At 50.3% G+C, this 25020-nt stretch overlaps 3 protein-coding genes across 4 annotated transcripts in view; all 3 read right to left on the bottom strand.

The window, feature by feature from the left end:
• The window catches only part of LOC127573994 (acid-sensing ion channel 1-like), a 30894-nt gene extending 29932 nt beyond the window's left edge, over positions 1-962 (bottom strand). Inside the window, exon 1 of one of the 2 annotated variants that reach the window (XM_052022586.1) lies at positions 23-962. In XM_052022586.1, coding sequence (XP_051878546.1) covers positions 23-583 — 561 coding nt within the window. In that variant the 5' untranslated portion in view covers positions 584-962. The remainder of the gene's footprint in view (positions 1-22) is intronic. The other variant, XM_052022587.1, reaches the window with a different exon arrangement.
• On the bottom strand, positions 728-5720 carry LOC127574424 (translation initiation factor IF-2-like). Its single transcript, XM_052023429.1, has 3 exons — positions 5670-5720; positions 1033-1388; positions 728-965 (listed from the first exon to the last, which is right to left on the bottom strand). Exons 1-3 carry the CDS (start codon positions 5718-5720, stop codon positions 728-730), a joined length of 645 nt encoding a protein of 214 aa, XP_051879389.1.
• Positions 5721-11469: 5749 nt separating this feature from the next.
• zgc:92591 (uncharacterized protein LOC436997 homolog) lies at positions 11470-13185 on the bottom strand. Its single transcript, XM_052022588.1, has 2 exons — positions 13022-13185; positions 11470-12014 (listed from the first exon to the last, which is right to left on the bottom strand). The coding sequence occupies exons 1-2, from the start codon at positions 13142-13144 to the stop codon at positions 11778-11780; spliced, it is 360 nt and encodes a 119-aa protein (XP_051878548.1). The 5' UTR covers positions 13145-13185; the 3' UTR covers positions 11470-11777.
• Positions 13186-25020: the final 11835 nt, after the last annotated feature.

The following is a 25020-nucleotide window of genomic DNA, read 5'->3' as shown; positions in this document are numbered from 1 at the left end:
GGGTGCGGGGCCCGGTACTCACGGTGCTGAAGTTGCGGTGGGTGCAGTTGCTGCCCCGGTAGGTGCACATCAGCAGCATGTCCCGCAGTGCGTGGCCCGTGCGGTTGTAGAAGTCGGCCATGCTGAAGGGCTCGGGCCTGAAGTGTCGGAAGTTGGCGAGCCTCCGGAGCACGGCCAGGGCCTGGGCCTCGGCCAGCGCCGGCCGGGTGATCTCATGCCGCTTGTTGAGCAGCGCCAGCAGCTCGCCGGCGTGGAACAGGTCGTTCTGGGTGATCTGCGAGAAGCGGAACTCGTTGAGGTTGCAGATGGTGACGGCGGGGAAGGTGAGGTTGGCGGCCGACACCTCGTCCAGCTTGGTGACATGGGGGTACTCCAGGTAGTAGGCCACCCGCTCCAGGCACACCAGCGCCAGCAGGCTGAAGGAGGTGAGGAAGGAGGCGGCCCACAGCAGGCGGCGGAGGCCGGCGGGCCCGTCCCCGAAGATGTGGCTGATGCCGTGCAGCGTGGAGCGGCTGGCGAACGACTCCAGGGTGGCGGGGTGAGTGGTGCCGCCGCCGCCCTCCGAGCCCCTCCTGCCGTCCATGGCCCCGGCCCCGGGCTCTCCTCCCGCCGTCCGACTCACCGGCTCTCCCGCCTCAAGCTTGGCCGACGGACGCTCCGGTTTCCCGCCTCCTGACCCACCGACGAACCGGTTCCCGCCGCCTGACCAACCGACGAGCGGGTCTCCTCACACCTGCTGTCCGACGGACGAACCGGTTCCCGCCGCCTGTTGTCCGACGGACGCTCCGTTCCCGCCGCCTGTTGTCCGACGGACGCTCCGGTTCCCGCCGCCTGTTGTCCGACGGACGCTCCGGTTCCCGCCGCCTGTTGTCCGACGGACGAACCGGTTTCCCGCCGCCTGTTGTCCGACGGACGAACCGGTTTCCCGCCGCCTGTTGTCCGACGGACGCTCCGGTTCCCGCCGCCTGTTGTCCGACGGACGAACCGGTTTCCCGCCGCCTGTTGTCCGACGGACGCTCCGGTTCCCGCCGCCTGACGAACCGGTTTCCCGCCGCCTGTTGTCCGACGGACGAACCGGTTTCCCGCCGCCTGTTGTCCGACGGACGCTCCGGTTTCCCGCCGCCTACTGCCCGCTCTCTTCCCGCCGACCGGGTCTCCCCGCCCGCCAGCGGTTCACGGACGCCCCGGTCCCCCGCCGCCTCACGGCGCTCCCTCGGGCCGCGGGAAGGATCCGTCAGTCGGGGTGTGCAGGGCACATTGACGGAGCCCGGCCCGGCCCCGCACCGCACCGGCTCCCCCCGCCCCCTCCTCGTTAGTAACCGGCTGTGTGCGCCGTGCCGACGTGATCCTGTCGCCGCTCCCCGTGGCGGGGCGGCCCCGGGCAGCCGCTAACCGGGAGGGCGAGGGGCGAGGGGCGAGGGGCAGGGAGGGAGAAGCCCCCACCCACACGCTGATATCTGCATCATCTTTAGCCAAGGGTGAGGTACCAGGAGACTGGAGGAGAGCTAATGACTACCGTTGTACTATTATTTAAGAAGGGCTGCAAGGACAATCCAGGGAACTACCCACCAGTGAGCCTGACATCAGTGGTGGGAAAGTTACTGGTGGGGATTCTGAGGGACAGGATCTACTTGCATTTGGGAACCACACGGACTGTTTAGGGATGATCGGTGTGGCTTTGTGTGTGGGAAAAACTCTTGTCTCATGAATTTGAGTTTTCTGAAGAGGGGACCAAGAGTATTGACAAAACAATGTCTACATTAGACTTTGGCAGGGCTGGCAACAAGATCCCACATGGTAGGCTGGTCTGGAAGGTTAGATTACATGGGATCCAGGGTGAGCTTGCCAACTGAATACAGAATTGGTTTGGTGGAAGGAGGCAGAGGGTGGTAGTGGAGGGTGTACTGTAGAGATCAGTGCTGGGTCGACTGTTGTTTGTCATCTATTAACAACAATTTGGATGACATTGTTGTTAACAAGTTTGTTGACAACACCAAAATTGGTGGTGTAGTGGACAGCAAATAGGGTTATCTAAGTTTACAGGGGGATCTAGATCAATTTGGGAAGTGGGCCAGAGAATGGCAAAATTAACAACTCAGACCAGTGTGAGGTGTTGCCCTTTGGCAAGTTCAACCAGGCAGGACTTGCATGGTAAATGACAAGACCCTGAGAAGTTGTACCCCTAGGTTCCTCTGTTCTACAAGTATGTAGTTCCCTGAAACTGGAGACAAGTGAAGGCAGCATTTGGCATGCTTGCCTTCTTTGGTCAAGGCATTGAGTACAAGAGTTGGAACATCATGTTACAGCTGTACAAGACATTGGTGAGACCACCTTGGAGCACTGTGTCCCGTTTGAGGATGTCATTAAGCTGGAAATAGTGCAGAAAAGATTAACAGGGATGTTACTGGGACTGGAGGGTTTGAGTTTTAAGGAGACTGGATAGGCTAAGATGTTTTTCCCTGGAGAATAGGAGGATGAGGGGGCAACCTTTTAGAGGTTTATAATATCATGAGGGGCATAGACAAGTCTTTTTCCCAGGGTAGGGGAATCCAAAACTAGAGGGTACAGGTTTAAGGAGAGAGGGGGAAGACTAAAAAAAGGGACCTGAGGGGAATTTTTTTTCCCCCCACTGAGGGTGGTGGGTGTGTGGAATGAGCTGCCAGAGGAAGTGGTAGAGGTGGGTACAATTACAAGGTTTAAAGATTTGGACAGGTACATGGATAGGAAGTGCTTAGAGGGATATGGGCCAAGCACGGGGGAAGTAGGACTAGCTCAAGTAGACAACTTGGTCAGCATGGACAAGTTGGGCCAAAGGGCCTGTTTCCATGCTGTATACCTCTATGATGCACACAAACACTGTCACCCATTCTCTCACACACTCAACCCCCACACTGACATTAAGACAACACAAACTGCAACACAAACACAACATGCACACAATTTAATGGACAACATGCATTTATAGAGAAGAGACTGCAGCTACTGGAATGTGGAGTAACAAAGCAAGATGCTAGAGGAACTCAGCAAGTCATCTCTCCACAGATGCTGCCTGACCCAGAGTTCCTGCAGCATCTTTTTCTGCAATACATTTGTACATTGTTGCTCCAGATTCCAGCATCTGCAGTCTCATGGCTCACATTTATACATTCAGTTTCTAACAGACAACAGACACAGGGCAGCACAGTAGTGTAGCAGTTAGCACAACACTATTACAGCACCAGCGACCTGGGTTCAATTCCAGCCACTGTCTGTAAAGAGTTTGTACGTTCTCCCCATGACTGTATGGGTTTCCTCCAGGTGCTCCAGTTTCCTCCCATGTTCCAAGATGTACAGGTTAGGAAGTTGTAAGCATGCCATGTTGGCACCGGAAGCATGGCAACACTTGTGGGCTGCCCCCAGAACACTATGCAAAAGCTGCATTTCACTGTTTCGATATACATATGACTAATAAAGCTATCTTATACACAGATACAGACACCTGCAGACACACATACACTTGTGTACACCTACAAACACACATCCTCAAACAGTACTCAGTCACACACATTCAGACACTGACATGCACAGAAAGCCTCCTGCACTCAGACAGAGCCCACCAACAGACCGACATTCAAAAGCACACTCCCACCTCTCAAACACAGAAAATCACAAACGTTAAAAATACACTCAGACATTTGTAACATTGTGTTGCGGTAAACATGCTGGGCTAACCCTGCAATCTGCAGTTTATTGGCATTCAGAACTCGTATTGATTTGTTTAAGATCCTGCCCCAAACCATCTGCTGCTCTCATCAGTTACAGAGAAGGAAGGGCCGATGGGAACAAAAGAGAATCTGTGTGACTGAGTCTGCATGCATATATGTGTGTAAATGTGTGAATGAGTGTATGTGTGAGCAAATCTTTCTCCAGCTGCCTTTAATGTATGAACACAGAACATACAACAGCACAGCACAGGAACAGTCCCTTTGACCCACGATGTCTGTGCTGACCACGATGCCGATATAAACCACATCTGCCTGCACACAATCTATATCCCTCCATTCCCTGCACGTTCATGAGTCTGTCTAATTGTCCCTTGAACATTGCTATCTTGTCTGCTTCCACCACCTCCCCTGGCAGCACGTATAGGGGAAGCTCAGTGTAGGGGCAGTTTGGAAGTGGGAGATGGGGCTGATCCAAGGTGAGAGTATGTGGTGCGAGGGGCATCCTGGGCTCTTCAATAAATGAAGGGGGAAGGGTTCAGTTACCAGGTCTGGTGGGGATCATGGATTACGGACCACATTGGGCCATCCCCCAGGATGACTGGTTCAGCTACACCTTGGGTTTGAGTCAATGCTGCTGTCAGGCAGAAGGAACAGGAGCTGAAGACCCACACCAAGACTCAACAACAGCTTCTCCCCCATTGCCATCAGGTCTTGAACCGACCTGAAAAACCTTAACACCACCTTGGACTTTTTCTTTCTCTCTCAATCTTATGCCAGTGTCGTTCTGTTTATTTTGCACTCATGCAAGTCTAATTTATGTTAAGTTTGTTAACTTATCTTTGTCTTCATCTTGTAATTACTGTGCTGCTGCAAAAGAAGACATTTTCATGGTATACTGTGTGTATGCCTATGACAATAAACTTGAACAACAGCTGGTTGCTTTACTCTGGTACGCTGGCAACCCTCTGCACCCATTTATGGACCAAAATAATCCTCTACACATTGCAGAAAGGCATGTGTATTTCTATTAAGCTTCACGCTGTGCCTGCTCACACCAGTACCCCTGCAGGACTAGAGGAGTCTTACCTTTATAGTGTGGTGTTTAGAACATCTTCCTGATTACCCAAACACCCACCTTCCCACATCAAACTTGTCCATGGGGGCTTGGATGAGCTTAGCATCAGTCTGGTGCAGGAATCACTTGTGCCTATGGATGGCGAGTTATTGTGGGCTCAGCTCACCATTCCACTTACACAGGAGACAAATCCAATTGTGCAAATAGTTCCACTCTAGCAGGGCTTGTCACCTACTGCCCGATGAGAACACAGAACAGTATAGAACAAGCCCTTCAGCCCACAATGTCTGCACCAAACAATGCCAAATCAAACTAAATCCCTTCTGCTTGCACAGTCCATTCCCTCCACATTCATGTGTCTGTCTAACAGCCTCTTAAACACCTCTATTGTATCTGCTTCCTCCACCAGCCCTGGCAGCACATTCCAGGCACCCAACCGCTAAAAAAATACTTGCCCCACACATTAAACTTTATCCCTTTCACCTTAAAAACATGTCCTCTAGTATTTGACATTTCTGCCCTAGGAAAAGATTGACTGTCTATCTATGCCTCAATTTTATAAACCTCTCAGGTCTCCCTTCAGCCTCTGCCACTCCAGAGTAACCAACCCAGGTTTGTCCAACCTCTCCTTATAGCTCATACCCTCTACTCCAGGCAGCATCCTGGTGAACCTCTTCTGCACCCTTTCCAAAGCCTCCACATCCTTCCTGTAATGAGGCAACCAGAACTGCACACAGTACTCCAAGTGCAGCCTGACCAGGGTGGTCACTGCAGCTATCAACTCTTTCATCTGGTGGAACCATCACAATTGGCACAGCTCATTCAATGCATCCTTCCCCCAAACACCAGGCTCCACTGGCTTACCCCACCTCTGGTAACCCTGGACTTACAGGTGACACCTGGTTGGATCGCAGGTAATCCTGGGCTGGAGGGGCTGACATCTGGAGAGGGTGAGCAGGTTGGGACAATGCTTGTTGTTTAGAAACACTGGAGAGTCAGATGAACAGGCAGGGAATAGAGTACACGTGTGTGTGTCAGACCCTACACACAGACACCAGTGTCAGACCCTGTACACTGTGAGGGAGACCCTACACAGACCAGTGTCAGACCCTGTACACCCCACGTATCCTGGTATCCGCTCCTGCACTCATCCAGCATGTGCTGGGTCAGTTTCAGCTCCCAGCCACTGGATTGGGGAACAGTTTCTAACCCTCAACCTCTCCACCTCTGCCCCATTGTTGGTGCCTCCTGCCCAGGAGGGGGGGCAACCAGTCATTCCAAGCCCCATCCAGTGGGATGGAGGTGCTGTGTCCCCGGTGCCAGATCATCACTCCAGTGGGGAGTGGGAAGGAAGCAGGAAGGCCCCTGGTTCCTGAACCCTCACCTCCCCCCATGGGTCAGCACCTTCCTTCCTCCCCCCCACCCCCCCAGTCACTGGTGTTTGACCACATTTAGTTCTGCCGCGGCTGAAGGCAGATAGACCCCAAGCTGTGGGAGACAGGGGTAGGGGCAGTGGGTGAAGGCTGTGCCCAAGGGTCTGCATGCCAGCTAATGTACAGAAACAGCTCCCCATCGCTGACCCCTGTCCTTCAGTACAGTTAAACAGAGAATACAGGAACAACAGAAACTCAGCAGGTCAGGCAACATCTGTGGAGGGAAGTGGACAGTCGATGTTTTGGGGTGAGACCCTTCATCTGGACTGAAGAGTCACTGAGATTAGCATTAGAGAGACAGTTAGGAAGGCCATGACCGGTGTAATGGCGACCTTCACCTCCTCCCTCACATCTGATGAGAGCAGCAATGTCTTCACCCAAGGTACAAGGAGAGGCTGTGTAGACTAGGACTTATCCCTGGAACATAGGAGATTGAGGGGTGACCCAATAGAGGTACAAGATCAGGAGGGGCATAGACAGGGTGAAAGCACAGTCTTTTTCCCCAGGGAGGGGTGCTAAAAACAAGAGGGCATAAGATCAGAGGTGAGAGATTCAAAAGGGACATCGGAGCAGCTTCTTCACACGAAGGCTGGTGTGCATTTGTATTTCTGGCAGCTCATTACTGGTTGAGGCAGGCACATCAGCAACATTTAAAAGCCATCTAGATAAGTCCATGGATAGGAGAGGTTTGGAGGGCTATGGGCCAAACATGGGCAGGTGGGACTAGCTCACTGGGCAACACAGTCAGCATGTATGAGTTGGGCCAAAGTTGGGATGAGTTTCCATGACTCCATGACTATGACCAGGAGAGCTTCACTGGACTTGGGATGGCAAATCCAAATAATGTTAGTCAGGTAGGTTCAGTGAAGGAAACAGTGGGAGAAACTCATGCGACCCTAAAGTCTTCCTACAGTAGAGCCTTGGTGAGACTGCACTTGGAGTACTAATCAGTACTACAGCACAGAAACAGGCCCCTTGGCCCAACTGGTCCATGGTGACCACAACATCCTCTCTACTAGTCCCAGTTGCCCACATTCAGCCCATAACTCTAAGCCCCTCCCCTCCATGTACCTATCCAAATGCTTCTTAAATGTTGCAATTGTACCTGCCTCAACCACTTCCTTTGGCAGCTCATTCCAGGCACTCACCACCCTCTGTGGACAGTTTGGTCTCCTGACCCAAATAAGGATGTACTTTCACAAGAGGAAATGCATTGAAAATTCACTAACTAGCTGGCCAAGTAGACTCAACCTGTAGACAAGTGAAGAACCAGCAATCTCATTGAAACTCAAATCTTACAGGCTGGATGCAGGGCAGGGCATGTCCACTGGGGTATCTGGAACCACAGGTAAGTCTCAGAATTTGGGACCAAGAGAAGTTTCTTCCTGGAAGGTGGTGAATCTGTAGAATGCTCTGTCCCAGAGGACTGCATTTATTTAGTTCACTCAGTCTATTGACCATTTAATGAATGGAAGGGATTTGAGGATAATGCAGGAACATTGCATCAGGGTATAGGATCAGCCAGTTTTGGTGGTGGATTCATGGCCAACTCCTGGTCTTGGTCAATGCTGACATGGTGGGCTGAAGGACCTGTTCCATGTTCTAAAACCAAACCCCCACACTGCCTTAATTTGGAAAAGTTATTGGCAAAATATTCTAGTCAACATGGACCAGATGTTGTCCACCACTGTGTACAGATGTTTTCATTACCATTGCCAGAGGGAAATTTCCAGATGTGGCAAATTCAGAATGTGACATTCAGCTCAGTGATTGGGCCCCAGGGTGGAAGCAAACAGTCCACAACTGCTCAAGGAAAAGGAGTGGCCACCATTTAGGTTACCAACCCAATGTCACCAAGTGTCAATCTCAAGCATAATCTGAAACTGAAGGTCTAGAAAGCTGTGCCACAGCACTGACCATTTACAGCCACCTGACAAAACTCAGTAGCAAGTCCACCCCAACCTTCAGAACACTCCAACAGCTTAGTACTGAAGCTGACATGTGATGCCTCCAGAGCTGATAAGCCACATTATGGAATTCAGCATGCTTGCCTCCATCAGCCAAGGCAATGAGTACAAGAGTTGGGTGTCATGTTGTTGTACAAAAGATAAAATTTCTTTATTAGTCCATGTACACCAAAACAGTGAAATGCATCTCTTGAAGTGTTCTGGGGGCAGCCCACAAGCGTCACCACACTTCTGGTGCCAACATAGCTCGCCCACAACTTCCTAACCTGTACATCTTTGGAATGTGGGAGGAAACTGGAGCACCTGGAAGGAAACCCACACAGACAAGGAGAATGTACAAACTCCTTACAGTGGCCGGAATTGAACCTGGGTCACTGGTGCTGTAATAGCATTACACTAACTGCTACACTACTGTGCCTGCCCCTGGTCAGGACACACTTGGAGTACATGTGCAGTTCTGGTTGCCACATTACAGGGACAGGTTTGCCAGGACATTGCCTGGAATGGAGGGCTGTAGTTACAGGAAGACATTGGATAGGCTGAGTTTATTCTCATGTAGGAGGCTGAAGTTTATAGGTCCAAGAACGTTTATAAAATTTATGAGGTGCATAATAGGGTAGACTGTCAATCTTTTTATACAGGTGGCAAGTCCAAACCTAGAGGGCACAGGTTTAAGGTGAGGGGTGAAATGTAATGGAGACCCAGGGGGCAAGTTCTTCCCTCCCAGAGGATGGTGATATATGGAATGAGGTGGTAGAGGCAGGTACAATTACATCATTAAAAAGGAGTTTGGACAGGTACAAGGAAAGGAATGGAGTAGATGGATATGGGCAAATGGGATTAGTGTAGGTAGGCATCAGTCAGCATGATGAGCTGGGCTGAAGGGTCCATTTCTTTGTTGTACAATTTATGATCCTACAACAGGCCAATGAGAGTACAGAGGACCAGTTCCTAAACTACCATTTCACCTCCATCCCAGTAAATCAGTCAAAGCAGTACAACACAGATGTAGGCCCTTTGGCCCAACCAGTCCATGCCAACCATGGCACCCACCCAGCTAGTCCCAATATCCCTCCAGGCCCCACCCCTCCATGTACCTATCCAAGTGCTTCTTAAATAATACCATTGTACCTGCCTCACCCACCCTCCAGCAGTTCATTCCATCTACTCACCACACTGTGTGGAAAAAGTTGCCCCTCAGGTCCCTTTTAAATCTTTCCCCTCTCACCCCAAACCTATGCCCCCTAGTTTGACTCCCCTACCCTGGGAAAACAACTGCTACTGTCCACCTTATCTATACCTCTCAATGTTAAACATTTCTACAAGATAACCCCTCATGCTCCTACATTCCAAGGAATAAAGACCTAGCCTGGCCAACCTCTCCTTATAACTCCAGCCCTCGAGTCCTGGCAACAGCCTTATCACCATCACTCTGCATTTGCTGTTCAATGCTGAACATTACTTGTTGAACCCATGTTTCCAATGCCAGGGTCAGTGACCTGAACCACACTGACCTCTGGTGGAGGTTTCTTCACAAGCTCAACCTGGACTGAGCATCCACTCACTGATCCAGCTGCAGGAACATCTGCCCCAGGACAGAATCAGGTGGGTTAGCTCAGGAGCAAGCAACAGCCAACCCCAGGTTCATGTGGTTTGTTAGAAGGTAACTCAGCCCATTATATCTGTGACTTGTTCTGGATTTGAGGGAGTGGGGGAAGCAAGGATGGAGTCCAGAACAAAAGGCACAAACTTTAGAAGCAAGGGGGAATATCAGGAACTTGTTCCACATGGGGAACCTGGATATTTTACCCAAAAGCTGGCTGAGCTGGGATCAATAGGTATTCCAGGACCAAGCAGAGGTGATGGAGGAAAGGGTCAGAGACTGCAGCCAATCACATGGAGCAGTGAGATAGACAAGAGGCTGACAGCTGCTGCAACCTCAGTCTATCCCAGAGACAGCAGCAGGCAATGGCCAACCAGTCTCTGTTGGTTCCAGCTGAGCCACTCCTGACCCATTCCTCACCCAGCACAGCTGCAGTCAACTCAAAGCTACACCAGTGTTGGGGGCAAGGTCCTTCATGTTCTCCAGGATTTCAGTGGACATCACAGGGTTAACACCCACTTCAGGTCTCAGTCTAGTTGGAGCTCACTTCAGGTGTCACCTCGATCCCCAATCAGCAAGGCCCAGCAGGCCATTCAGCCCCAGCTCAAGGACCAGATCTCAAGATCTTTTGGCATCATTCACCTTCTGTAGCCAATTACTGCAAGCGTCACCATTTTAACAGATTAAGACAGAGCAAGATCCCAGTAAGAGCCCATGGCCAATTACACTAGAGTTGCAATGGCACAGCTAGTAGAGTAGCTGTCTCACAGCTCCAGAGACCCAGGTTCCATCCTGACCTCTGGTGCTGTGTGGAGTTTGCACATTCTCCCTGTGACCACATGGGTTTTCCCCAGGTGCTCCAGTTTCCTCACACATCCCAAAGACACAAGGTTGGTGGGTTAATTGGCCCCTGTAAATTGCCCTGTGTGTGGGCAAGTGGTAGAATCTGGGATAATTGATAGGATTGTGGGGGAAATAATAGGTTAGGGTGGGATTAGTGTGGTGAGCACAGACAATGGGCCAAAGGGCCTGTTTCCACACTGTACAACTATCTAGAGTCTGAAAGGCACCTCATTCAGTCACAGGACAAAGCCACTGCTGGGGCCAATATTGTCTCACTGGGTACTCTGGGGCCATCTAGACAACCACATCCATGGAGTCATGTACCAAGGACAGATGTTCTTCCTGACAGGAGTGACAGTGGTGGTTTATAGCTGGTCAGTTGTGGACCCCAACTTTAATCTCCAGACTGAACTAATGAGCAAACTCCCTGGTTTCCTGCACAGCCCTGATCCTCCCCCCAGCAACACTGCACTCGGGGACATGAAACTTTACTGCACTCCCTCAGCACTACCTGTACAAAGCCTCAGGGGAACTGATCAAAGGGATCAAGATGGTCAATGAACCCCAACCCACCAGGAGACTTGAGGTTTGGAGGTAGCCAATCAACACATCCCACCTCCACACAAAGCAGCCTATCCAGATGCATCACAGCTTGGTTTGGCAACTGCTCCTCCCAAGACCACAAGAAATTGCAGAGAGCTGTGAACACAGCCCAGTCCATCACGCAAATCAGCCTCCCCTCCACTGACCATCCAGACTTTCCTCTGCCTCAGGAAAGCAGCTAACAATCAAGGACACCTCTCACCCTGTTCATTCTCTTCCATTTGGCAGAAGCTTGAGAACATGCACCAGGCTCAAGGACAGCTTCTACCCTGCTGTTAACAGACTCTTGAACAGACCTCTTAAAGATGAGCTCTTGATCTCCCAATCTACCACCCCATGGCCCTTGAAGTTTGTCTGCCTGCACTGAAGTTTCTCCAAATGTAACACCATGTTCTGTTTTTCTTTTGTACCACCTCAATGGACTTACTATGGAAATGATCTGTCTGTCTGGCACACAAACAAAAGCCTTCACTGCACATGTGACAATAATATGCCAATTACACAGCATTCTGCAGCAGTGTCCAACTTTTATTGAGGTCCACAGCCCCTCTACTTGGCACTAGTGTATTTGGTGACTGCCTTTGTGCCCTCCGACACTGCGTGCTTCGCCAGTTCACCAGGGAGCAGGAGCCGGACAGCAGTCTGCACCTCCCGGCTGGTGATGGTGCTCCGCCGGTTGTACTGAGTCAGCCGCGAAGCTTCTGTGGCAATCCGTTCAAACACGTCATTCACAAAGGAGTTCATGATGCTCATGGCCTTGCTGGAGATCCCAGTGTCAGGATGGACCTGCAGGTGGGGGGCACAGAATCAGCCCAGGGACACTTCCCTAGATAAACCCAGAACCCTCCATTAAACATTGTAGCCCAGGGTAACTCCCCCAGCTACCCACCATCCCAACCTCAGCCTCCCCATCTGCAGTTCATGGGGCAGGGTCTCCACTTGAACTCTAACTGTCACTCTGCCTCCACAGATGCTGCTCGGCCCACTGATCGCAGTTTATTGCTGGAGATTCCAGCATCTGCAGTCTCTGGTGTCCCCATGACCAATGCTTGACTGCTGCCTCCCCTCAGGCTCAGCTTCCCATCCATCATCCCTAAAGTACCTAGGGTGCTATACAAATGCAGGTTGAAGGATCACAAATATTCCAGCATCAACTCCACATCCCATCCCTCAGAAGTCCAATCACAAACAAAACTTATCCATTCTGGGAGGGTGGGGACACACCAGATGATTCTACACCAGCTGCTAGCCAGACACAGGTAGTAGATGGGGACCTGTCAACAATACCCACTTCTAATAACCTCAAGGTGCTGGTGAGCTGCTGTATGCCTCCTGGTGAAGGTACACACAAGATCTGACCCAACATCACTGTCCAAATCAGGATAGCAAGGGACTTGGAGGGGGACATCAAGGGGTGTTGGTCCCTTTTTCCTAGGTGGTAGAAGTGATGGGTTTAGGAGGTGTTGTCAGTAGCTCAGGCAAGTAACTACAGCACCTACTGTGGGAGTGGGGCAGAGAGCTGTAACTCACTGGAGAAACCCAGAGGGAAATCCAAACCCTCCCACTGTGCAGATCCTGTCACGCACACCCCACCACATTACAGAGTGCAGGGCTGGGCTACAGGGATACAAGGAGCAGCTCCCTGTGTCTATTCCACCAGTCAGTATCAGACTGATCTCTAAACCTCAGCAGCAACACCAAAAGCCTCTGAAATACACAGTGAAGGTCAAAGTGATGCCAGTCAAGGCTCCCAGCCCATAGTTGGGGGCAGAGGACCGACTCCACTCAGTTACCTGTTTGAGCACCTTGTAGATGTAGACAGAGTAACTTTCCTTCCTCCGGGGCTTGCGTTTTGACACCTTCTTGTCTCCATTGGGACCTGCTGCTTTCTTCTTCTTCACTGGCTCATTAACCATGGTAAGCAAACAAGGACCAATAACCCACCCAAAACCACAGGGCAAAGGACCTCTCTCTCCAACCTAAGTGAGAGGAGGTACTTCTGATTCAGACTATTAAATACAACTTCTCCCCTTCCTCCTCCCCCCGCATCTTGTTAAGCAATTGACCAACTCCCTCATTCCCCAAACAATCACACATCTCACAGGCTTCCACTGAAGGTTAATCCTCTGATTATAATTGACCAATCCCCAACGTGGCTCCATTGAGCTCGTCAGGAGAGGGTTGGTCAGGACTGGAGCCTAGTGGAAGGCTGCAGCACAGACAATCAAACTGGGGACAACTCAAGGGACAATTCTCCAATTAGCTCACCACAAATTAATTCTAATTAGCAGGTTACCCCAAAGTGCCTGCCTCACTGGGGCTTAACTTCTATCAACGGCAACATTGTTCCACCCATCTCCCCCCCACCTCCTCTGCCCTCTCACCCACTGCCCTCTCTGCCCCCTCACCCATCACCTCCCCACCTCTGCCCCCTCACCCACTGCCCTCCCCACCTCTGCCCCCCCACCCACTGCCCTCTCCCACCTCTGCCCCCTCACCCATCACCTCCCCACCTCTGCCCTCTCACCCATCACCTCCCCACCTCTGCCCCCTCACCCACTGCCCTCCCCACCTCTGCCCCCTCACCCACTGCCCTCTCCCACCTCTGCCCCCTCACCGATCACCTCCCCACCTCTGCCCTCTCACCCATCACCTCCCCACCTCTGCCCCCTCACCCATCACCTCCCCACCTCTGCCCCCCACCCACTGCCCTCCCCACCTCTGCCCCCTCACCCACTGCCCTCCCCACCTCTGCCCCCTCACCCATCACCTCCCCACCTCTGCCCCCTCACCCACTGCCCTCTCCCACCTCTGCCCCCTCACCCATCACCTCCCCACCTCTGCCCCCTCACCCACTGCCCTCCCCACCTCTGCCCCCTCACCCATCACCTCCCCACCTCTGCCCCCTCACCCACTGCCCTCCCCACCTCTGCCCCCTCACCCACTGCCCTCTCCCACCTCTGCCCCCTCACCCACTGCCCTCCCCACCTCTGCCCCCTCACCCACTGCCCTCTCCCACCTCCTCTGCCCCTCACCCACTGCCCTCCCCACCTCTGCCCCCCACCCACTGCCCTCCCCACCTCCTCTGCCCTCTCACCCATCACCTCCCCACCTCTGCCCCCTCACCCATCACCTCCCAACCTCTGCCCCCTCACCCACTGCCCTCTCCCACCTCTGCCCCCTCACCCACTGCCCTCTCCCACCTCTGCCCCCTCACCGATCACCTCCCCCCCCTCTGCCCCCTCACCCATCACCTCCCCACCTCTGCCCCCTCCCTCACCCACTGCCCTCCCCACCTCTGCCCCTCACCACTGCCCTCTCCCACCCTCTGCCCCCTCACCCACTGCCCTCTCCCACCTCTGCTCCCTCACCCACTGCCCTCTCCCACCTCTGCTCCCTCACCCACTGCCCTCTCCCACCTCTGCCCCCCACCCACTGCCCTCCCCACCTCCTCTGCCCCCTCACCCACTGCCCTCCCCACCTCTGCCCCTCACCCACTGCCCTCTCCCACCTCTGCCCCCCACCCACTGCCCTCCCCACCTCTTCTGCCCCCTCACCCACTGCCCTCTCCCACCTCCTCTGCCCCCTCACCCACTGCCCTCCCCCACCTCTGCCCCCTCACCCACTGCCCTCTCCCACCTCTGCCCCCTCACCCACTGCCCTCCCCACCTCCTCTGCCCCCTCACCCACTGCCCTCCCCACCTCTGCCCCCTCACCCACTGCCCTCCCCACATCCTCTGCCACCCAGACTCGTTTTCTCACTTCCTCAGTTCTGACTAAGGGCCTTCAACCCGAAACGTTAACATTTCTCTCTCCACAGACACTGCCTGACCTGCTGAGTGTTTCCAGTATTTTCTGTATTTACCGTGGTTTCGTAAATTCATTCACACCCCAGGCAACAACCATTGCCCATCCCTTGACCTGAGGAGACAGGTAGGAGTCAATGCAAGTCTGTGGGTCTGGAAAGGCAGCCAGATCCCCCCCAGGGCCCTGACACTGGGTCCTGACCTCTGCCACCACAGATGCTGCTCGACCCACTGAGTTCCTCCAGCAGTTTGTTTTCTCTCACCGCACCACCCCCCCCACCCCCCACACCCACCCTCCCCCCGTTCCCACTGTCTATCCTCAAGGAGGAGGTTACCGAATACCTAGAGGCGCAAGGCAAGATAGGACCTAGTCAACATGGTTTTGTGAAGGGGAGGTCCTGTCTGACCAACCTATTGGAGTTTTTTGAAGAAATCACAGGTAGGGTGGATAAGGGAGAGGCGGTAGATGTTGTGTATTTAGACTTTCAAAAGGCCTTCGATAAGGTGCCTCACAAGAGACTGATTAATAAGATGAGAGGTCATGGAATTATGGGCAGGGTAGCAAAATGGGTGGAGAATTGGCTGGTTGGCAGGAAGCAAAGGGTGGAAATAAAAGGATCTCGTTCTGGTTGGTTACCAGTTACTAGTGGTGTGCCGCAGGGGTCGGTGTTGGGGCCTCTCCTTTTTACCTTGTACATCAATGATTTGGATGATGGAATAAATGGTTGTGTGGCTAAGTTTGCGGATGACACCAAGATAAGTGGAGGAGTAGGGAGCATAGAGGAAATAGAAAGAATGCAGAGGGACCTAGACAGTTTAGGAGAATGGGCAAGGAAATGGCGGATGAGATTCAATGTTGAGAAATGTGCAGTTGTACACTTTGGAAGTAGAAATAAGCGGGTAGGTTATTATCTAGAAGGAGAGAAGATTGATAGTGCGGTAGTACAAAGGGACTTGGGGGTACTCATACAAGATACCTTAAAAGTTAACCACCAGGTTGGATCGGTGGTTAAGAAAGCGAATGCTATGTTGGCATTCATCTCGAGAGGTATAGTGTATAAAAGTAAGGAAGTGTTGATGAGGCTCTACGGGGCGCTAGTGAGGCCTCATTTGGAATACTGTGCGCAGTTTTGGGCCCCGCATCTTAGGAAGGATGTGCTGACGTTGGAGAGGGTTCAGAGGAGATTTACGAGAATGATTCCAGGAATGAAAGGGCTTAAGTATGATGAGCGTTTGTCGGCTCTTGGACTGTACTCGCTGGAGTACAGAAGGATGAGAGGGGACCTCGTAGCGACATTTAAAATGTTGACAGGTAAGGATAGAGTAGATGTGGCTAGGCTGTTTCCCTTGGTGGGCGTGTCCAGGACCAGAGGGCACAATCTTAGAATTAGAGGGTACAGTTTCAAGACAGAGATGAGGAGAAGTTTCTTTACCCAGAGGGTGGTGAAATTGTGGAACTCCTTGCCACGCGCAGCAGTGGAGGCCAGATCAGTGGGGGTATTCAAGGAGGAGATAGACAGATATCTAAATAGTCAGGGTATCAAGGGATATGGGGATAAGGCTGGCAAATGGGATTAGAATAGTTTTTTTTTCTCTCTCTTTTTTTCCCACCCCATTTCTTTTTCCCTTTCCTTGGAGCAGACTCGATGGCCGAATGGCCTGCTTCTGCTCCCTTATCTTGTGATCTTGTGATCTTGTGACTGGCCACACTATCCTGGCCCAGGAGCAGACACATGAGGAAGTTTGCAACCGACCTCTTCCCCCACCACCCCACTCCACACTGTGTGGCCAAAGATCAGGAGCATGGGGCTGAGGTGTAACCAGAACCAGAGGAGCAGCCTCTTCAAACACTCAGATGGGGGCTGCATCTTCAGGTGTTGGACATACACAGAACAACTGGACGTTGTGTCAGGAGAACATGGGGCAACACCACCGTTTTTATCCATTTAAGGATTCCTCGTTGACCTCACCTCCATAAGGAATTGTTGTCACCACTGCTCCTTTGTACAACACCTGCTGGTTCAGGGAAGATTCTGTTTACCAATTCAGGAGAATAAATGTGAAGTTTTCCCATGTGGTTAATGTTTTGCTCCTACCCTGTCAGCCGTTTTATGGATGGGACTGTTTTTCAGTTGGTCAGTTGGGCTGACTTGTATTCCTGTCAAATTAATTTGGACAATCAACTTTCAAGAGCTGCCAGTAGTTTCACTTTTGTTGATCAGTTTTGATCACAATTTCCATCCGGGGGTGAGAACGGAGGAATAGGAGGAGGTCACTTAATGCCTTCAGCATGTTACTTGTGTCAGTGAGATCAGGAGTCATCTGTGTCTGATTCCCATCCAGGGATATTGTGGTGTAGCGGTTAAGTTATTGGACTAGCAACCAGAGGTCATTGATCCAGGAACCTGGCTTCAAATCCCACCCAGGGCAGCTGAGAATTTAATCAAGGAATTAAGTCTGGAATGTTTTTAAAACTGGACTGATGCATGTCACAGAAAGGAGCAGTGGTCTGGGAGTCTGTGAACCTGCTTAATAACCTGTTGCACAAGACTGGTTATAGAGAGATACAGCACAGAAACAGGCCCTTCAGCCCACCAAGTCCATGCCAACCAACCACCCATTTACACTGATCCTACACTAGCCCCATTTTATTCTCCCCACATTCCCATCAACTCCCCCCAGATTCTACCCCTGACGTACACACTGGGGGCAACTTACAGCCTCCAATTAACCCACCAACCTGCATGTCTTTGGGATGTGGGAGGAAACCCACGCAGTCACAGGGAGAATGTGCAAACTCCACACAGACAGCACCCAAGATCAGGACAAAACCTGGGTAACTACAGCCTGCGCCACTGTGTGACACTGTGCCGCACTCTCCACCCCTGGACCCACGTAGAGCGACTGCGACTGGGGAGCCCCCTCCCTCGCTGCCAGGCAGCAGATGGAGCACCACAGCAGAGAATGGTGAGAGAGTGGAGAATGATGAAACAGCTCACACAGGGAGCATCTCTGTGAGTGTGGGACAATACAGAGAGCATTTATTTCTAAGAGACTGCTCAAGTTGTGCAGGACCAGCTCCTGAAGGAGGTTTTAGGACCTCCGTCTGATGAGCAACTGTGGCCGTGGGCGTTTGCCCACTCAGGATCGTTCCATCTCCATCAGTGCCCATGGCAATGGTGCTCCCGGAGACTTCCACCATGACTCTCGTGTTGTGTGGAGTCACAGAGTCGTTCTGCATGGAAGCAGGCCCTTCGTCCTGACTCGTCCATGCCGACCAAGGTGTCTACCTAAGCTAGTCCCATGTTCCTCCATTTGGCCTAAATCCCTCTAAACCTTTCGTGTCTGTGCACCTGTCCAAATGCCTTTTTAAACACTGTAATGTACCCGCCTCTACCACTTCCTCTGGCAGCTAGTTCCATACACCACCAAAGTTTTAATTTTAGATTCCCCTACTCTTAGAAAAAGATTGTGACTATCTATGCCCCTCATAATTTTGTAAACCTATAATAAAGTCACCCCTCAGCCTCCTGTGCTCCAGTGAGAACAATCCCAGCCTATCCAATCTCGCCTTGTAATACAGCCCTCCATTCGGGCAACATCCTGGTGAATCACTTCTGCACCTTCTCCAGCACTACCCTATTCTTCCTATAGTGTGGTGACCCAGAACTGAACACCATATTCCATGTGTGGCCTAACCAACGTCTTGTACAGCTGCAACATGATATCCCAACTCTTGTATTCAGTGCCCCAGCCAATGAGGCCAAAAATACTATATGGCCTCTTCACTATCCTACACACCTGTGTCACCACTTTTAAGAAGCTATGAACTAGCAGCCCAAGGTCACTCTGTACATCAGCACTTAAAAGGTTCCTGCCGTTTACTGTACATGTCTGACCAGTATTAGACAACCCGAAATGCATTACCTCACACTTGTCTGGGATTAAATTCCATCTGCCACTGCTTTGCACCAACTGTCCAACTGATCTATGCCCCGCTGTACCTTTAGACAACCTTCTTTGCTATCTACAACTGCACCAATTTTTGTGTCGTCAACAAACTTACTAATCAGTCCATCTACATTCTCATCCAAGTCATTAAATATATTACAACAACAAAGGTCCCAGTACCAATCCCTGTGGAACACCACTGTTACAGACTTCCAGTTAGAAAAGTGCCCCTTGACCAGTAGCCTCTGCCTCTTATCACCAAGCCAAATGTGGATTTAGTTGACTCCTCCTAATCCATCTCCATCTTTCTAAGTGAACATAAACCCTGTCCCTTGTAATTCTTTCCGCTGTTTTCCCTACTATTAATATCAAGCTCATCAAGCCTGTAGTTTCCTGGCTTATCCCTACCACCCTTTTTGAATAAGGGAACAACACTAGCCACCTCACAGTTTTCTGGTACCCCACCCGTAGCTGATGAAGGTGCAAAGATCTCTCTTGGAGCCCCAGAAATCTGTTCCCTTGCTTCCCTTAGTATCCTGGGATAGGTCCCACCAGACCCTGGTGATTTATGCACCTTAGTGTGTACCAATATCTCTGACACTTCCTCCTCCCTGACACAGATGTGTTCCAGAACATCAGCGTCCCCCCCTCCCGACCTCTCCATCCTCCACATCCTTCTCCCTGGAGACAATACTGATGAGGTATTCATTTAGGATCTCACTTATATCCCTGCTCCAAGCATAGATTATTCCTCTGGCACCTGAGGAGAGCTATTCCTTCTTTCCTTGACAAGGTCATGGACCCCTTTTTGCTCTCCTAATCTCTCTCTCATTCTCTCCTACAACCCCCTATAAACCTCAAAGGACTCAAGTCAAAACCGAAAGCTTATACCTGACATTTGTGTTTTCTTATTTCTGATCAAGCCTTCAATATCCTTCATTAACCAAGGTTTTCTAACCTTACCACCTTTTCTCCTCCTTACAGGGTGAGGTCCAGGTGGCTGTGGAAATAAACAGATTATTTTTGCATTGGAAGGCTGTGATAATTGGGTGCAGCAGGGTTGGGTGCTGGGGACCCAGCTGTTCACCGGTGACTGGACAAGGACACGGCCGATAGAATTTAATGTGAAGAGATGTGAGGTCAGTCACTCAGGTAGAGAAAAATAGAACATTTTTTAAGAGGTGAGAGGTTGAAAGGTCTTTGTGTTCAGAGGGACCTGGGTGTCCTTGGAAGTTAACAATTGGGAAGGCAAAAAACTATGTTGGTCTCTTTTGCAAGGGGATTTGACTGAAGATGTAAAGATTCTTACTCCACTTATATAGGGCCTTGGTGAGTCAGCATCTGGAACGTTACATATAGGTCTGGTCTCCCTACCCGTGGATGTAGAGTCATACAGCACGGAAACAGGCCCTTCAGCCCAACTAGTCCATGCTGACCAAGGTGCCCATCTAAGTGAGTCCCATTGTGTTTGGCCCATATGGCTAAACCTTTCCTACCCATATACTTAACTGAGTGTCTTTTAGGTGTTGTTATTGTACCTGCCTCAGCCACTTCCTCTGGCATTCCATATACCCACCACCCTCTGCATGAAGAAGTTGCCCATCAGGTCCCTTTGAAACCTCTCCTGTCTCACCTTAAACCTATGCCCTCTAGTTTTTAATTCCCTTGCCCTGCGCAAAAGGCTGTGACCATTCACCCTGTCTGTCATGATCAGAAGCAGGGTCATTATCACTGACGCATGTCGTGAAATGTGTTGTTGTGTGGCGTCAGTACAGTGCAAGACATAAAGACATCAAAATTACTGCAAGTTACAAAAATAAATAAATGATTTTATACACTTCTATGAGGTCCTACACTCCAAGGAATAAAGTCCTAGCCTGTCCAACCTCTCCCTATAACTCAGGCCCTCAAGTCCTGGCAACGTTCTCGTAAATCTTCTTTGCACTCTCTCCAGCTTAATGGTGTCTTTCAGGGGTTACGTACATGCAACAGAGGGGGTGCATCAATTGATTCCTGGGTTGATGGGTTTGTTGTATGAGGGGAAAATAAGCAAAAATCCCCTCCCCTCCATGGACTCTGTCTACACTTCTCACTGCCTTGGTAAAGCAGCCAAACCACAGAACAATACAGCACAATACAGGCCCTTCGGCCCACCATGATATGCCGCCCTTCAAACCACACCTAAGACTATCTAACCCCTTCCTCCCACATATCCCTCTATCTTAAATTCCTCCATATGCTTATCTAATAATCTCTTGAACTTGACCAATGTATCAGCCTCCACCACCACCCCAGGCAGCGCATTCCATGCACCAACCACTCTCTGGGTGAAAAAACCTCCCACTGACATCTCCCTTGAACTTCCCCACCCATTACCTTAAAGCCATGTCCTCTTGTTTTAAGCATTGGTTGCCCTGGGAAAGAGGCGCTGGCTGTCCACTCTATCTATTCCTCTTAATATCTCGTACACCTCTATCATGTCTCCCCTTCATCCTCCTTCTCTCCCATGAGTAAAGCCCTAGCTCCTTTAGTCTCTCCTCATAATCCATACTCTCTAATCCAGGCAGCATCCTGGTAAATCTCCTTCTGCACCCCTTTCAACACCTCCACATCCTTCCTATAATGAAGCAAACCAGAACTGGACACAGTACTCTAAGTGTGGTCTAAACAGAGTTTGTAAACCTGCATCATTACCTCGCGGCTGTTAAACTCGATCCCACGACTTATGAAAGCTAACATCCCATAAACTTTCACTACTACCCTATCTACCTGTGAGGCGACTTTCAGTGATCTGTGGATATGAATCCCCAGATCCCTCTGCTCCTCTACACTGCCCAGAATCGTGCCATTTACCTTGTACTCCGCCTTGGAGTTTGTCCTTCCAAAGTGTACCACTTCACACTTCTCTGGATTGAACTCCATCTGCCACTTGTCAGCCCAGCTCTGCATCCTATCAATATCCCTCTGTAAGCTTCGACAGCCCTCCACACTATGCACAACACCACCAATCTCTGTGTCATCTGCAAACTTGCTAACCCACCCTTCCATCCCTCATCCAAGTCATTAATAATATCACAAAAAGTAGAGGTCCCAGAACCGATCCCTGTGGGACACCACTAGTCACAGCCCTCCAATCCGAGTGCAGTCCCTCCACCACAGCCCTCTGCCTTTCTACAGGCAAGCCAATTCTGAATCCACCACTGCCAAGCCTCCCTGGATCCCTTGGCCTCTGACCTTCTGAAGAAGCCTACCATGCGGAACCTTATCAAACGCCCTACTAAAATCCATGTAGACAACATCCACTGCCACTACCCTCATCAATCTTCCTGGTCACTTCCTCAAAGAACCCTATCAGGCTTGTGAGGCAAGATATTCCCTTCACAAAGCCATGCTGGCTGTCCTTAATCAGTTCATGATTCTCTAAATGCTCAAGATCCTGTCTCTTAGAATCCTTTCTAACAGCTTACCCACCATAGGCATAAGGCTCACTGGTCTGTAATTCCCTGGACTATCCCTACTACCTTTTTTGAATAAGGGGTCAACATTCGCCACCCTCCGATCCTCCAGTTGGGATCTTTGAGTCCTCAAAGATCCCAACCAACGGTTCAGCAATCTCCTCCCTTGCCTCACAAAGCAGCCTGGGGAATATCCCGTCAGGCCCCGGGGACTTATCTGTCCTAATATTTTCTAACGATTCCAACACATCCTCTCTCTTGATATCTACATACTCTAGAACATTACCCTTACCAACCCTGTTCTCAGCATCATCAAGACCCCTCTCCTTGGTGAATACTGAAGAGAAGTATTCATTAAGAACCTCACCCACTTCCACAGCTTCCAGGCACATCCTCCCACCTTGTCTTTAATCAGACCTACCTTTACTCTAGCCATCCGTCCTGCTCTTCATGTACGAGAAAAAAAGCCTTGGGATTCTCCGTAACCCTACTCACCAAAGCCTTTTCATGTCCCCTCACGCTCTCCTCAGCCCTTTCTTAAGTTCCTTCCTTGCTACTATATTCCTCACGAGCCCTGTCTGATCCCTTGCTGTTTACACCTATGTATGCTGCCTTCTTCTTCCTAACTAGTTGTTCCACCTCTCTCATCACCCACGGTTCCTTCATCCTGCCATTCCTTCTCTGCCTCACCGGGACAAATTTATCCCTAACACCCTGCAAAAGATCCCTGAACATCGACACATCTCCATAGTACATTTCCCTTCAAAAATGTCATCCAATTTACACTCCCAAGTTCTCGCCTATAGCCTCATAATTCGCCTTTCCCCAATTAAATATCTTCCGTCCTCTTTGCTCCTATCCCTGTCCATAACAATTCTAAAGGTTATGGAGCAATGGTCACTGTCCCCCAAATGCTCACCCACGATAGATCTGTCACCTGTCCCGGATCATTACCTAAAACTAGATCTAATATGGCATTCCCTCTAGTCGGCCTGTCAACATACTGTATCAGGAACCCGTCCTGGACACACTTAACAAACTGTGCCCGTCTAAACCTTTGGCACTAAGTAGGTGCCAATCAATATTGGATAGTTGAAGTCTCCCCATTATAATAACCCTGTTATTTTCGCATCTCTCAAAAAACTGCCTCCCAATCTGCTCTACAGTATCCCTACTGCTACCGGGGGGCCTATAGAATACTCCCAGGAGGGTAACTGCTCCTTTCTTGTTCCTAACTTCCACCCATATTGACTCTAGAGAGGATCCTTCTACATTATCTACCCTTTCTGTAGCTGTAACAGTGTCCCTGAACAGTATCGCCACCCCTCCTCCTCTTCTCCCCCCCTCCCTATCCCTTTTAAAACACTGAAAACCAGGAATATTCAATATCCATTCCTGCCCCGATGTCAGCCATGTCTCTGTAATAGCCACCAATATCGTAGTCCCATGTACTTATCCAAGCTCTCAGTTCATCTCCCTTATTCCTGATGCTTCTCGCATTCAAGTAAATGCACTTTAGCCCATCCACCTCACTACTTTTGTAGCCTGTGCTCTGCTCCTCCTTCCTCAAAGCCTCTCTACCTGTCAGATCTGACTTTTCCCCATCCCCTTCTTCCTCTGACCTACTCCTCCGGTTCCCCTCCCCCTCGCAATCTAGTTTAAACCCTCCTGAACCGCCCTAGCAAATCTGGCCACAAGGATATTGGCCCCCCACCCCCCCCCAGGTTCGGGTGTAACCTGTTCTCTCTGTACAGGTCCCACCTTCCCCAGAAGAGATCCCAATGATCCAAAAATTTAAAACCTTCCCTCCTGCACCAACTTCTCAGCCACCACATTTATTGCCATCTCCTCCTATTCCTACCTTCACTATTGCATGGCACTGGCAGCAATCCCGAGATCGCTACCCTTGAGGTCTTGTCCTTCAGGCCTTCTGCCTAGCTTGCTAAACTCACTTTCAGGACCTCATCCTCTTCCTACCTATATCATTGGTACCAACATGAACCATGACAATCTCAAACTATATCATGTTAATACTTGGAAAAAATTAGGAGTTGCACTGTCGATCTTCGCTTTAAAATTGAAGATATTTGGAGTCCATTTATTCAATATTTTCACATGATGTAGATCCCCTTTCAATAACTTTCCAACTTGGAGGAACAGAGTTGACGACATAATATTGCTCTGTTTCTACTGAGAAATTTTAGCCCAGCTTTTTTTCTTTTTTTTGTTGTTTTTTTTTTGAAAATTTTTTTTCTGTTTAGTTTAGTTTATATTGTTTACAATTTTTCTTATTGATTTGGGTTTTTTTTTAATTTATATAATAATTTTTTTTCTTTCCTTTCTTTTATATTATATTCATTTACTAAGAGATTGTTGGATCTACAGATTTTTTTTATATTTTATTGTTCTTTATCATTATCTATGCCATGATTGTTCTCCTGATCTCTGGGTATTACATGTACAAACATTGATGCTATACATCAATCTGTATTAATTTGAAAACTAATAAAAAGATTGAAAAAGAAAGAAAGAAAGAACCACGGCGTAATCAAAGACCCCACCCACCCCGGACACTCTCCC

The sequence above is a fragment of the Pristis pectinata genome, chromosome 9 (assembly GCF_009764475.1).
Source record: "Pristis pectinata isolate sPriPec2 chromosome 9, sPriPec2.1.pri, whole genome shotgun sequence".
NCBI classification, from domain to species: Eukaryota; Metazoa; Chordata; class Chondrichthyes; order Rhinopristiformes; family Pristidae; genus Pristis; species Pristis pectinata.
Note: the sequence above shows the minus strand (reverse complement) of the source record. Positions and strands in the feature narration are given on the sequence as shown.

Excerpts from the sequence above, each read along its gene's own strand:
- LOC127574424 (XM_052023429.1), bottom strand. The coding sequence starts at position 5,720 with ATGTCAGCCCCTCCAGCCCAGGATTACCTGCGATCCAACCAGGTGTCA. Across the intron at positions 1,389-5,669 it reads GATCCAACCAGGTGTCACCT|CGGCTGCCCGGGGCCGCCCC; the intron begins GTAAGTCCAGGG and ends CCTCCCGGTTAG. Across the intron at positions 966-1,032 it reads GCGGGAAACCGGTTCGTCAG|GCGGCGGGAACCGGAGCGTC; the intron begins GCGGCGGGAACC and ends GTCGGACAACAG.
- zgc:92591 (XM_052022588.1), bottom strand. The coding sequence starts at position 13,144 with ATGGTTAATGAGCCAGTGAAGAAGAAGAAAGCAGCAGGTCCCAATGGA. Across the intron at positions 12,015-13,021 it reads TCTACAAGGTGCTCAAACAG|GTCCATCCTGACACTGGGAT; the intron begins GTAACTGAGTGG and ends CCCCACCTGCAG.